This window comes from Lepisosteus oculatus, chromosome 3, assembly GCF_040954835.1.
Source record: "Lepisosteus oculatus isolate fLepOcu1 chromosome 3, fLepOcu1.hap2, whole genome shotgun sequence".
NCBI lineage: Eukaryota > Metazoa > Chordata > Actinopteri > Semionotiformes > Lepisosteidae > Lepisosteus > Lepisosteus oculatus.
Genome location: NC_090698.1, coordinates 67,175,680 through 67,190,407, shown reverse-complemented (window position 1 = coordinate 67,190,407; position 14,728 = coordinate 67,175,680). Strand labels below are relative to the sequence as shown.

The following is a 14,728-nucleotide window of genomic DNA, read 5'->3' as shown; positions in this document are numbered from 1 at the left end:
AAAATGATATTTGGCTAAAAGCTTTAAAAAAACCATCAGTTATTAATTTTTCACACCTGTACATCAGAGAATCTCACCCATAATTGATTTAAATATAGGACCCAATTCCACTCTGCGGCCAGCTGAGTAAAAACAAAGCATGGATAGCAGAATCCTAGATTCAGTACATGTGTTGTGGAGAAAATGGTGCTGAGGACATAGAAATAATTCTTAAGATAGATAAGGACATGTGGCTTTTCGTATTCGTATTTTCGCTTTTCGACATGTGGCTTTATTGTATATAGCGCCTTTAAAAGTGGGTTCTCAAAGCACTTTATAGAACAATAAAAACAAAAATGAAAAAATATAACATATACAGTACACACTGAGAATACACAATGAGAGGAGACAGTAGATGGAGGTACTGAGTACAGCAGGAGCAGAGGGGTGAAGAACAGAACCAGTTAAGTAAAGGCTCTTCCAAAAAAGAAGGGTTTTGAGGAGTTTAGAGAAGGTGACTCTCTGATATTCCTGGGGAAAGAGTTCCAGAGCTTTGGGGCATAACAGGAGAAGACCCTGTCACTCAGAGTGTAGATGGGCTTGGGGGACAGGTAGGAGACCACAATTAGAAGAGCGAAGGTTGTGAGGTGAGGAGTAGGGCTATAGTAGCTCACACAGGTACTGAGGTGCCAAGCCATGCCAAGCCTTATGTCAGGAACTGATAGGTTGAGTAGGAGGATCCCATGCGATGCCGTGAACTCTGCGGAATGCAGAGTAGCACTAGAACTTAATCCGAGGCATGGATTCCTGAGGCTAGGTCGGGAGAAGTAGCAATGAGTCAGGTTACCAGGGTAATCCAAACGAGGGCAAGAAATCCGAGAAGCAGTATCCAAGTAGTGAAGTTGATAAGGGAAGAGTTTAGTCCAGGAACTGTGAAAATCAGTAGAGAACTCTAAGGGAAGCTTCTCCATCGTGTGCGTGGGTTGGTAACTGAGGGAAGCTTGAATACTGAAGGGAGAGAGATGTGGTTGGATAATTGGTTCAGGAGTGAAAGTCTGTGGAATCGGATGCATGTGTGAATGTGGTGGTTTCCGTGGGAATGAGTGTGTGAAACAGTGGGTTTGGGAATGCCATGGCGTTTGCGAGGAGAAGTGTGGGATTTGACACCTTATAGGTGAGCATGGGGATTTTGAAGTCGACATGAAACTTGACAGGAAGCCAGTGCAAGAACTCCAGGATTGGAGTAATGGGATCACTTGCACTAGACCTGGTCAGGATTCTGGCTGCCAAATCTTTGGACACACTGGAGTTTTTTGTTCAGTGTGGATTTAGAAACCCCAGCGCGTAGAGCATTACAGTAGTCGATCCGGGAGAAGACAAATGTGTTGATCAGCTTTTCAGCCACAGGTAGCAATAACATAGGACATAGTCTAGCGATATGTTTGAGGTGAAAGAAAATGTTTTTGATATGTTGCACGTGTGGGTCGGATGTCTAGCCTGAATCAAATATCACCCCCAAATTTTTCCATTTAGACTGACGTTCAAGTACAGCCTTGGCTTTACAAAGCTGATGGGGGCGCCAATAAGCATGACATCAGTCTTGTCACAGTTTGACGAAGGACATTTTGAGACATCCATGTTTTTGATGGCGGAGATGCGATTAGACAGAAAAGAGACAGCCAGGTCAGTGTCAGGTTTGGTATGGATGTAGATTTGAGTAGCTTTGTGTAAAGAGGTACTTCCTGCTTAGCAACCAATCCACATTTCTTTAAAATCTTTGCCAAGACTCTTTATTTGACAAAAAGCTAGGGAGGCATTAAATATATGTGGGGAAAAGACTATGCTGATCATTTCTATATAGTACTTCACGTTTAAGGCAAACATTTCTTAAGTGACTGTGGGGAATCTTTCTGTGGTATTCAAAAATCAGACTGAGCTGAACTTTAGGTAAAGTAAACCAAAAACCCCTGAAAAATATGTTTTTAGTGAAACAAATATAAGGCAAGTCCAGTATGAAAACATCTCTACAGAAGTATTTATCGATATTCTACTATATCTACCACACACTGTTTGTAGTCAAAATGTAGAAGTTTATTTACAAGTTAGTTTACAAAACACAACAAGACAGGAGTGGCTGCTGTTGAACATTTCTTGCAATGCCAAGGTGCGATTATGTTTCAATAACAGTAGGCTACCACAAAAACAACACAGAAAGCATCTATTTAAGCAGAACCGAAAAAAGGACTTTCAGCAACACGGGCAAAGCAAGAACACCGCCAAGCAAATGCTTTGAAATTTGCTCTCAGTACTGTAATGGTAGGCAGTCTGTTGAATGCCAGTCTTCTGCTACATCAGCGATCCTCACTTGTTGTAAGACACAGCTCTGTGTTTCAGAGGGAGCTCACACACTCACCAGTGAATAGAAACGTGGAAACCGTTTGTTTTAGTAGATATTAAATCAATGCTTGATTCAACTAACTAATTAAGAGCTTTGGTAGAGTGAACATCAGTGGAGACTGTGGCTCATGAGGCCCTGAACTACACAACACCAGTAGGACCAAGGGTGGGGTGATCTGAGTTCTCTGTAATTGTGTAGCTCTTCGGGTCCACCAGGGCTGGTTCGATTCAGGGATTTCCAGTCCTGGTTCTGGGGACGCCTGTAACGAACAGTTCTTTCCGGACCCTATGCAGATGACACAATCCGACGGAGTGGGGAAACACTAGGGAAACGTCATGCAGGAATACGGGGCAGAAGACAGGGGGGCGTGTCCACGGTGCGCTGGTGCACAGGGGAGTGTGGCCGAGGCGAACAATCCGAGAGAGTAGTCCTTAGGGAATATCCAAAACACACGAGAAAGTCCAAAACCAGAAGATCCATCAGAACAAGTTAAAAACCATGAAGGCCGGGTCGGAACCGGAATGGGAACGGAGGTTAAAACCTTAACGGGACCAGGCGCTTCCAGGTCCCGGACTCGCACGATATGGAAATCAGATGCAGAGCCCGGAAGAGCGTCAGCGCCTGGCTTTTAAGGTGGGCTGGGAATAGGGAGCAGGTGCATAGAATAGAGTCTTTAGTGAAAGGGCTGGAGCACCCTTAAGGAGGGGGAACTAATATCGTGACAACGCCAACACCTGCTGGTATTCATTGCAGCTGAGCCGTTTGCTTGACTGAATTCATAACTGAACCAATGGGTTGCCTGGTTCATAAAACATACACAAGTTTTCTTTCAGGCCATTTCAAAGAAACAGGTAAAGGTTCACTCCATGCTGAAAGATAAAGAAAAGAAACACAACGTTTCTGCTGTGGAACCTTCTTAAATCTGCGCTCGTCAGCTAACGGTACTTTCAAGAGGCCTAGAGAACCTGGAGACACACAGGCCCTCCTGTAACAGGACTGGGGACCCCTGCCTTAGACAGGTGTCTTGTAAAGTGTTGCTAGGACTCCAAAGAAAGAGGACGGTGTTAGTTTTATGTGTTTTTTTTTGTTGTGTTTATTGACTTGGACTTGGTTATGTGTAACCCTTCACTGTTGTGAATAAAAACATTTTAGCAGCATTTAAAACTCTTCCAAAGATTAATGCCTCACTTCCAACAGAACAGGACAAAACTTGAAGAACAAGACTGCAGTGAGCAGTCACCCAGCTCTGCCACACCATGAACAGAGCAAAGAGAAAAAAAATAAAATACTACAAATACAACATTTTAAAGTATAAATTTAAAGTATAAAAATGAGGTTTGTTAGTAGCCTGAATTTAAGAAACCAGTGCTACAACAATATATAAAGAAAAGTATTGTAAAGGATTTCATAAAATGATTTGCTGCTTGCATAACTATAAAAATTCAATAACGTATTTTAATGGCAAAGCTTAACATTAAACCTCAGAATCCTAATTATAGAATGTTAAACACAAAAGGTCAAAAGGTGGCACTAAGACACATTCATTCAGCTTCCTTCACTGGAGAACGTCATGCTGCCATTACTTAAATCTCATCATTGTCATTATCCCTGTTTTTCTTTCTCATAAAGTCCTGGATCTTCTGCCTCATGTTAGACAGCTTGTTCTTCGTGTCGTTCTCTTCTTTTTTGGTCTTCTTAGAAAATGCAGAGCTCTGCAAAAATATGAAGAAGAAAACTTTAATCGGCAAGTGAAAATTCTACGAACGCCACTGCTACATGAAAGTACATTCTAATCCCAGCACGCTTTGCCGTAATTAAATACAAACCACACCTAGTCAGGTTTCCACCTCTAATACGCTTTTTTTTGCCTACTACTTTAAAAAGGTTGTAAAGATTGCCTGCAAATTGTTGTTGTGTAACAAAAAAACACTTTCTAAATTACCAAATCCATTGGGTTATAATGTGAAACATATGTTTAACGTTCACATCTAGGCGTACTATACAACTGAAACAGTTAGAACGGTCATGTTCAAAGATCTCTCTAAGACAACAGCTATTTGGTTTAGTGAGTTAGTGAATTGCCATTTCACCTCTGCTGACCATGACCTCTCTGACCTTTTTGCCTGTGTCCTTGTACAGAGATTTTCGGGATTCTCACTCCGGAAAAACATCAGAAACCAAGATTATCCTGAAACTTGGACCACACCTTCCCCCTGACCTCGGTGATGTCTGATTCTGATAAACTAATTTTCTTGTAAATTCCCTTCATTATTTTAAAGATTTCCGCCCTTTACACCTCTCCCCCAAATCTGCATCCGTTTGGACATCTTTCTCACCTGTGTGCCCTCTCTCACCTGTGCTCTATTTTCTGAAGAAGGCTCAACAGCCCAAACACTGGTTTTCCTCTTTCTGTTTAGGAGTTTCATAACCTTTACGTATCACTGTTCAGCCAATGCATGCTGCCTCAGCTCCCCGTATGAGCCTCTACTGTGTAAGCATGCTGAGTTTTTGGATGTACTGTACGATAACAAACAATTTATAATGTTTCGATACAGTTTAGTAAACCAGTTATACTACTTTTCCAGTTGCCTCCCTAGAGCAAAATCCACCCTCATAGGCCACATCATACGTAAACTTAATTGGCTACAGGATTATTCTCAAATTTCCAAATTAAAAGATTACATAGTTTTTGCTTCTTATGTTCTTTTATTCTCCATGTAATTTCAATTTCACCTTAAAAGAGGAAACATTTCTTAAACTAGTACATAAATTGTAGCATTCTGAGAAAAAGGTTATTTTATGATCCTCTATAAAATACTATTGGAAAAAGAAAACCTAAACACCAATTTATTCCAAAAATGATTTGGGCATTTTCTTAGATTTTACTGCAGATAGCATAGCACAGCTCTTAGCATGTCTTTAGAAAGAAATGTGATGAGCAAATGTTTATCAAAGATGTTTATAAAGTTAAACAGTATTTTATGATGAGAAATGAAGGAATGAAAGGGTTAAAATACTGTATACAGTTATTCAAGAAACTGAAGGTTAACTATCACATTCAGGGTTTGTAAAGACTACCATGAAAACAAAGATGATTATAGAATTCATAACTACATTTTTCGATACAAGAATGAAAACACTGGCTTTTGATCTTTTTTATGGAGATTAAAGAGAATGCTAAATATTTATGTGTTAACATTAAATTAATCATTACAGACAATCAGAAGCTATTCTGGACATCTAGCATGTTTTGTTGTTAGTAGGTGGTTGATCTAAACATCTTTACTAACGTGGCTGATTAGATTGTTCCAGACTCCCACAGCCATTTGTACACGAAATTGCCACCTGTTTTCAGTTATTTCAAATGACCTCTCCTTTAGTTTCCATTTTGTGAAATTCTAACAAGTTAATTAAGAATCACCTTTTCTAAAACTATGAACACTGTCCCCCTAGAATCATGCATAGAGGTAATCTTCTATTCTAGTGACATGTATGGTCACTTGCCTTTTTAAGCGCTTTGGGGCAACCTTGTTGTGAAAGGCACTATATAAAAATAAACTGAATTGAATCCTCTACAAAGCAAAGTGCTCTGTCTGTGGATTGAGTTCATGACTTTCAGATTATGAGAGTGACACACAGACTACTGATTAAAAGGCTCTGAAAAAGCAAAGTTATGTGAATGTTGTAATGAAGATCCATTTACTACAAATGCAAACAATTTAACAGGACACAAAACTTTTCATTAAATGATTATTTCAATTTTAAGAACAATTTTAAGGATCAAAATGTCTGCTAATATATAACAAATTACAAAGCAGGAAAGCATTGTGTTTATGCACAAATAAATTCTTACAAAACATGTAAAGATTTCATCATAATTTTAGTAACATCCACTCATATTACCACGATATTAGGCTACAAATAATTTAAGGAGGTCACCTTTGATAACCTTAAATATTCTTACAATGTCTTGAATTTATTATTACCTTCAGTGTTTTATTTTAAGAAGTCTCAAATTTCTTTACCATTAAAGAAAAGGTGAGTTTGCGTAATCGTAACATTTACAACCAGTTATAAAACTCACAATATGTGATCATAAAACATATACATGCAGCTAATTTCTTTAGGTTGTTACTTCTTTTTATCAGGAGGTAAGGCTTTAAGCGAGGACATGGATGGATCTTGATATTTTGAAATGATTTGCTATGTGGCAATTTTTTAAATGTATTTAATGAATTACTTAGAAATAAAGCAAAAAATTAAAATATAATTATACCAATAATCTGGGCAATTGTCTACCTTCGCCTGGTTTGTAGGAAAAGACCATCTGCCCATGTCTGGAAGTATTTTACAGTGCAAGTGAAACTCCCTTAAATGACACGCCTACACGTTCTTGACGGAAAAGGGTAATTTTATGTTTTTACAGTAAGTCCACAGATAAGACTGTGTAAATTACCCATCAATCAGGAAAATAAGGAAACTTATTTACCTACTTTACTGTATTTCAGCACTACTAAGAACGTAAAAAATAAAAAAGTGGTTTATATTAAATGAACACGCTTTTATGGGATTAACAAAATAAATAAAACATATATTATTTTATTTAATTTAAATAAAATATTATTTATTTATATAAAATAAAAAATAGTCCGAACAAATTGAATAATCTGAGTTTAGTAAACATTTAATCCACAAATGGCAAAAACATTATGTCGACTCGTCCTAGCTGCCTAGAAAACAATTTTAACACTCAACTTCGACTCCTTTATACTGCAGGAAAGCCCGATTATTATTTTTTTAATCGAAGGTGTTATATTAAAAAAAAAACATTCAATTTTACTGACATTATGATTTCATCTTTTCAGAAGTTCTCAACGATATTGTATTAATTAAAGCCGAACTACCTGTGAACTACCGCAAAGAATACACTATTTAGTAATGCAGTTTAAAGGAAAGTGAGAAAAAACATTATATCCACTTATAGAGTTTAATACTTATTAACAGCACAATGCAGTTTCAAATTAATTTAAAAAAAAGCTTTATCCATAGAGCTTCATTATTAATAACAGTTTCATGACATGCAGGTAATAAATATTAATCTCTGTTTCCCTAGCATTTTAGAAATGATCCCATTCCAATCCTGGAACTGTGCCTGAAAACTTAAAACCTTTTTTATACCGTCATCAATTTCCACCATCGTGTTCCAGTACCTAGCACCCGAAGAATTAAGTAAGTATTGTATCTCTAGATCACTGAAATCGAGAAGAAAACAAACCTTTTCACACGCTTCACAATCATATAGGAAAATATTTCAATCTGGAGAAAAAAAAAACCCTACGAGAAACCCGACGGACAATCATGTTTTAAGAACATCTGAAGCATGCGCAGCCCGTCGGGAAAATAATTTTTAAAAATGACAAATCTGAGTTTTTGTTTTATACCTCATCATTGTAATCGCGTGAACTTTTGGTCATTAAGTAAAAAAAATCAAACGTCAAAATAACTGGCGCTTTCCATGTTTCTAGAGCTACTCACCCTTTCCTCGGCTCGGAGTCGCGCGTTATAATCAATGACTCGGACATTGTCCCACAAGACTCTGTTTCTTCCATAGCGATTAAGCAAGTTTCGTGTTTTCACAGCGTAAACCAGCAGGATGATTAAAGCGATAGCGACCAGGATGCCACACACGATGGCTATAACCTGCAAATAAAACAGAAATAAGCTTTAAATATTTGCACTTACGTGTATTTCTCCCCTTAGTGGGCTAAGTATTTCTTGACGTGTTCAAGCGCCAAAGGACATAAAACGCGTTAACTAAGAACAACACATACTAAATTTGTTACCGATCCCTAGATTCCTGCTGCCTTACAGATGATTTTTTTTTACTTTAGTTGAAATTATTATGTCCAGATCTTTACACGCAACAGCTCTATATTCAGTTGACTCAGTTTTGTTACCATTTGTAAGGTTACGCACGACATTAGCCATTTTTCCGTCAGTGGGTGTTAATCCTGTTTTGGCGACTACTTGGAAGAGTTTAGTTAACAGCCACTTAATATCTTGTTTCATTAAATACATTTGATAGAATGTCAAATGGCTCTGAATACTTCTATATCTTATGTCATTGTAGAAATTGTAACATTTCTGCCTGATCTCTGCTAATAAAATATTATTTAATACAGAAGATTCCCCTTTTCAGTATACGCCTGACTGCAATATTCCTTTGATTTTTGTTTTGCTGTTATAATATTGAAAAAAATATATTCATTTTAGCCTCAATTACAATATTATTTTCTATATCGCGTAGCATTTCCAATTGCATTTTTTAACTACACTGTAAATTCCTTATTTTACTATCCATTCCTATACAGAGAAAGGACCCACTTTAGTTTTTTTTAATAAACTTGTAAATCCATTTGGGTCAGCACTTTCTAATCTCTGATTTGCTTGCTCATAGTATGAATTTGTTTGGTGCCTGCATACCTTTAATTGAACTCTCATTTCTTCACATTCTGCTTTTCCAAAAGCTGCAAACCTTTATTTTGAACTCTACCTGTGCTGTTTACGAAATCTACTTCAAAACATATCTTCGTATGATCACGGTTCCCAATAGTTCTCTCGTCCCCGTTTCAATAACGCTATCTTCATTGTTTGAAAAGACTGGATCGCTACAATCAATCGTTCTATTAGGTGGAAACAGTGGAAACTAGTTTGAAGTAAATTCAAAGCTGATAATAGGATGCACTTCTACACAAAAGCAACACAAACTGGACATCTCCCCAGCCTGGGGCCACAGACAGGCCCACACCAGTGGGTCCTAGCAGAGTGTCACTAACCTCCTGTGGCTCGACGACGCAGAAATGGTAGAGATACTGGCTGACGAAGATTCCAGAGGCGGGGGCGCTATTGCCCTCATACTGGGAGCAAAGAGCTTTGACCTGGTTGTAGTAAATGGAACCAGAGGTCTGCGCGGCAGGGTTCACCCCCACCAGGTAGATGATGGTGGCGATGAACATGAGGAAGCACAAGATGGCGGCGATGACGATCACGGCCAGGTAAAACCTCCTGGATTTGGAGGTTTCCTGCCGGGAGATGACCAAGATGAAGATCACCAGGGCTGCCAGGAAGCCGATGGCCGCGATTGCAATGATGAATCCCTTGGATGCCCTGGGGTCCAAGTAGTTCCCGCCAATGTCTCCGTAGCCGGAAGCTCCTCCGGAGCCGTAACTGCCCCCGAAACCGCCGTAACTGCCCCCACTGCCGAAACTGCCCCCACTGCCGAAACTGCCTCCGTACGATCCTATCCCCATTCCGGGGAAACCCGTGAGCCCCATCTCCGTGTCCCAGACCAGGGTGGAGGCCACGCAAGCGAAGACAACCACACAGAGGATGACGATGATGATGGCCATGATCTTGATGATACCCGGAGGGGAGTTCCACTTGTAGAAGTGCAGGAACTCGCCGTCTGGGTAGGAGTAGGAATACGCGGGCTGGGACATCACGCGGCGGCTGTGGGTTCCCCTGGAGTGCGAATAGCCGCTCATCGGACTGGAACGGGAAAAAGATAAAAGACAGGGCACGATTTTCGGACGTGGCAAAGAACATCAAACAAGAGTGGGTTTTAAGTTGAAAAAAAATCTGCGGTTAAAAAGATAAAATCCATATGTAGTTTGAATAAAATCTTCCAGTAACCTGTGCTACAAAAGCAGCTATGGTAACCCTTTCCAGACCTACACCGAAATGTCCTTTTCTAGTAATAGTTCTTGAAGTGTTGAATATTTGTAATCTCAGTTTTGTGGTATTAGTAGTACATCACATTAAATAAAAAGAAAATACCCCACAGGTCTCTGGTGGGGAGACAGACTGCTGCTGTCCTGTGCAACACTTTTTTACATACTGTGCTGACATGAAGAAACAAGGCCGTGCATGGCTAAAATTTTTTTTTTTAAAGTGACAGGAAACTAGAAGCACGTCTTCTACCAGGCAACACTGTGCAAAGCAGAGGAGTCTCCAACTTGTAGGTATAGAAGAGATGAGCAAGCATCGGCATACATACATTGCCCTGCTAGAGTGATGGGAAGGTTTAGCAGACATTGCTGGGTGCAAGCCTGGTCCTCCTGCAGCTGCAGTCTGGGTTTCCTCAGGGGTGTGGTCCTGTAACTTCTGCAACGGAAGACAAAGAAATCAAAAGACCTTCAGAATCACCTGCCAGCGGCGATGCTGAAATATGCAACAGCATTTAAAGTAATTATCCTGAATTGAAGACCATGACAGCCCCACCAGCAGCCCTGTGTGGTCCAGTGCATACTGCCATCACCATCATAAATGGCATGTGTCGTCCATTCTTAACTGTATGCAACGCGATACATCTCCCCACATCACACTCTTCCAGTGTTCAGAAGTCCAGTGTCTCCTTTCAGAAGATCGCAGTGGGTGGCCCTTGCTGTCTGCCCGGACACTAGTGGTTTGTGAATTGTCACACTACTTTAAATGCCCATTTCCCACAGGTTCTGATTTAGGACTGGTGTGGAAAGAGAATCTCCCCCATTTGGGTTGAAATCAAAGGTGAGCCTTTCCAGGCTTGACTGCCTAGAGCACCATGGTGCTGCTGCCTTACCTTATGTGTCTTAGGTTTGTTTCCAACTTCACTTGTGTGGAGTTTGTATGTTATCCAGCAGCCATTTAACCTTTAAACTCACAGCTGGCAGCCCACTGAAGCTCAGCAGGTGTGAGCCTGGCCAGTACCTGGATAGGAGACCTCCTGGGAAAAACTAAGGTTGCTGCTGGAAGAGGAATTAGAGGGGCCTGTAGGGGGCACTCACCCTGCTTTCTGTGTGGGTCCTAATGCCCCAGTATAGTGACGGGGACACTATACTGTAAAAAGGCACTGTCCTTCGGATCAGACGTAAAACAAAGGTCCTGACTCTCTGTGGTCATTAAAAACCTCAGGGTGTTTCTCAAAAAAAGTAGGGGTGTAACCCTAGTGTCCTGGCCAAAATTCCCAGTGGCCTTTACCAGTCAAGGCTTCCAGATAATCCCAATCTATGAACTGGCTTCATCACTCTGTTCTCCTCCCCACTGATAGCTGATGTGTGGTAAGTGTACTGTGTGAGAGAATGTCACATCATCCAGGTGGATACTGCACATTGGTGGTGGTGGAGGGGAGTCCCCATTAACCTGTAAAGTGCTTTGAGTGGAGTGTCCAGAAAAGCATTATGTAAGTGTAAGCAATTATTATAATTATTTGTATGTGCTCGTAGTGTTTTTTGCCAGGTGCTTCAGTTTCTTTTTACCACCAAAACAGATGGAGTTAGGTTTGATGGACTACCCTTTCCTGTCCTTTTCTGGATGTTGTTTTCCAGTAGGACCAGTTCTGCCTAAGTGACTAAAACAAAATGAAGCTCAATGAGCTGAATGGCATCCTTTGTAGTCATGATGTTGTGATATTTATTTCTAACAAGGTGTGAAAATTGTGTTCTCCACGTTTGGTTCAATAGCTCCATGCGCCTCAATGGCACTTCATTTTGGTGTGTTTTTATATCGACCATCCATTACCAGTAGACCTCTGAGGCTCTCCGAAATAACACATTAGCCAGGTCTGCTGTTGCCTTCATCAGCGCAGTCCTTGGTGCTAGCCATCTTGCCTCTTGTAATCTCACTTCAGGCAAATGGCGATTTGTGCCTGATCTGTTACTACTTTACATTCCTAAGGAATCATGGGACATACTTCTTTTTGGGTTGTTACAATTACTTTGGACAGAATAAGTCACACCTTCAAAGCATGCCATTTGCCAAAAGTTTGGAAGGGCAGTATGTAGCTGTTGAATCCAAATGCTTTTTAATCATTAATTTAATGGCAATATAATAAGTGACTAATAATAGTTTCTTTTGAAACAAAGGGTTCAACTAAATTTGTTTCCCCTCAAGATGATGTCAGCATTTTCAAGGGCTTTTCACACAACTATCAGATCACCATACAAAACTCGAAGCCAAATGTCTTTTTAACAGCCTTACCATCTGGTAAAATAAAGACCAGACAGCTACAATATGTCTGTAAAGAGATGTACACTTGTCCCTCATTGTTTTAACCTATTTTGAAAATGACATTTCTTTCAATTTTACATCACATGGGAGACAGCAGTTTGGAACAAAACCAGCTGTAAACCAAGAGGTATATTGTAGCGCTCTTGGGTTCACGTGGGTATGCGCCCTCACCACTGCCTCCTCAGGTCGGCCCTCCACCGCTGGGGACTCGAACCCGGGCCTCTGGCGTAACTCAATAGGGACACAGCCTGGTGAGCTAAAAGCAGATTTCCCCTCAGCCCAAAAGCTGCGGTCCCTGCTATCCACAGGGAAGGGCGGTTCACGTCACCGCGCTGGTAACCCGGCTTGAACGACCTGCAGTGGTTCCGACAATATATTTTACGTGTCGAAACATCGGTGAGACAGATTGTCTGTGCCTAAACTGTGATGTAAAATATTGAGTTCATAAATAAACCCGGCGTTTTAAACGACAAAACAATTCACAAGAAACTGGGTAAATGCACACATTAATGAACAAGACTTACCGACTCTTACTCCGTGTTATCACTATGTATTAGTCCTTTTTTGATCTTGCGTGTTGGTTCTTTAAAAACCGCTTTTAGCCCGCTCAGTCACCCCAGCCTAGGGAGCGACACTAGTGCTGCGATTGTCACACACCTGCGATCGCGCTGGTGCTGTCTGTTAATATCCTTAACCAACACACTGCATCCACCCTCCCCCTAGAGCGCTGAACCTGTACTCAAAAGCAAACGAGCCGGTTCCTCCGGGTGACGCGGTTGTTGTTGTTGTTGTTATTTCGAAGAATATTTGAAATTTAACATTGAAAATACTTTTAAGTATGGAGGGGAAAAGCAGTAAAAGAAATTAAGACCGTAAAAATACAACCAAAAAAAACCTCTGTAACTGCAGGCTGATTGCGCTTTACAATCAGGAGATGCGTCTGATTGAAGCCATCAATAAATTACAAATGAAGGCGCTGAGGTGTACATTGTGAAAACAGGACCCCACATGTGTAACTCTTGTTATGTGACAGCACGTCTCGTCTTCGTCTCATCATTGATCATGTTTTGCCTTTATGATACATTGGAAACATAATATTCCGTGTTCATCTCTATATTTTCTCTCTTTTTATTTTAACTCAGTATTGATTCAAAATAGCCCTCCCCCGTCGAAATGTGCAGTCATTTTAATGATTGTCTTGAAAAGGACAGACACACACAATGGTTTGTTGAGAGTCATTCTTAGTTGTGTTTATGTTTGTTGTTATTCACCCGCAGGTGTTCAAGCTGTGAAGCTGAAAATCGTCACTCGGATGAACTTCTTCACCTCTGACTGCGCCTACCAGCCCCCTACGACTAGCGAACACGGCAGGAGCGCTCGGATCTCAGATGTGTTTTGTAGAGAAGTTGTGTTTGCACTAGCCAAAAACACAAAGATCCACTTTGGATCACCAAGTAAAACTTACTTCATTGACTCAACTATAAGCACACATCAGACTGAAGAAAAAAAGTCACTGTATGTTGAAGAGAACTACTGTACATACACACCACCCAGCGCGCAAACCATCTTTTTTTTTTTTGCTTGAAGTACCTTAGCAAACTTTCTCTAAAGAGTTTCTTGTTTATTCAGAATACTTTTGTTTTGCCCACCACTACTAGCTACTTTGGCGCAATTTTAAATTTGCAAGTCAATCAATCCGTGTTAGCTACCGCGCTCTGCAACAGAGGACAGATTCTCTTTAGCGTCACATTTTCAACCCAAGACCTGCGATAGGTGTCAATGTCTTGGGGGGTTTCTGGGCGCGTTCCCTTTGTCCGCACCAACACACCTTCAGATCGTCAATCTGCGGCACTCGGATACATACCACGCATTTTGCGTCTCACCGCCTTAGTTCGGCTCGGAGGAGTTTTAACTAGTTCTCAGCTTCCCGGCCAATGTCTTAAAGACGCCTCTCACAGAAATCATGTGAAAAAATGTGTAGAAACGAAACAGTACCCTTTTTGGATTGGGTCGCATTAATTCTTTTTAGTAGGATGCTAAATCACACGTTCCCGTGCAAATGAATGAAAACGACATTAATCATAATAATAATAAAAAAAACTTTATAGAGCACCTTTCCTACAAATAGCAGCTCAAAGAGCTTTACAAACCAAGAATAAAAGTAAAACCTTAACAGATATACATTCAGTTGTAAAAAAACCCACAACAAAACACAGTAATAAAGTAAAGCAACATAAATGTCAAATTATGCTTAAAGAAGAAAAAAAAAGAAAGTTGTAAGAAAATAAATAAAGGATAAAGAAATTA

At 40.3% G+C, this 14,728-nt stretch overlaps 1 protein-coding gene across 1 annotated transcript; it reads right to left on the bottom strand.

The window, feature by feature from the left end:
- Positions 1-2,048: 2,048 nt before the first annotated feature.
- Positions 2,049-13,106, bottom strand: LOC102695571 (occludin-like). The gene is made up of 6 exons (XM_069187408.1): positions 12,946-13,106; positions 10,434-10,540; positions 9,214-9,925; positions 7,913-8,077; positions 3,106-4,089; positions 2,049-2,636 (listed from the first exon to the last, which is right to left on the bottom strand). The coding sequence occupies exons 2-5, from the start codon at positions 10,469-10,471 to the stop codon at positions 3,961-3,963; spliced, it is 1,044 nt and encodes a 347-aa protein (XP_069043509.1). The 5' UTR covers positions 10,472-10,540; positions 12,946-13,106; the 3' UTR covers positions 2,049-2,636; positions 3,106-3,960.
- Between the last annotated feature and the right edge of the window lie 1,622 nt (positions 13,107-14,728).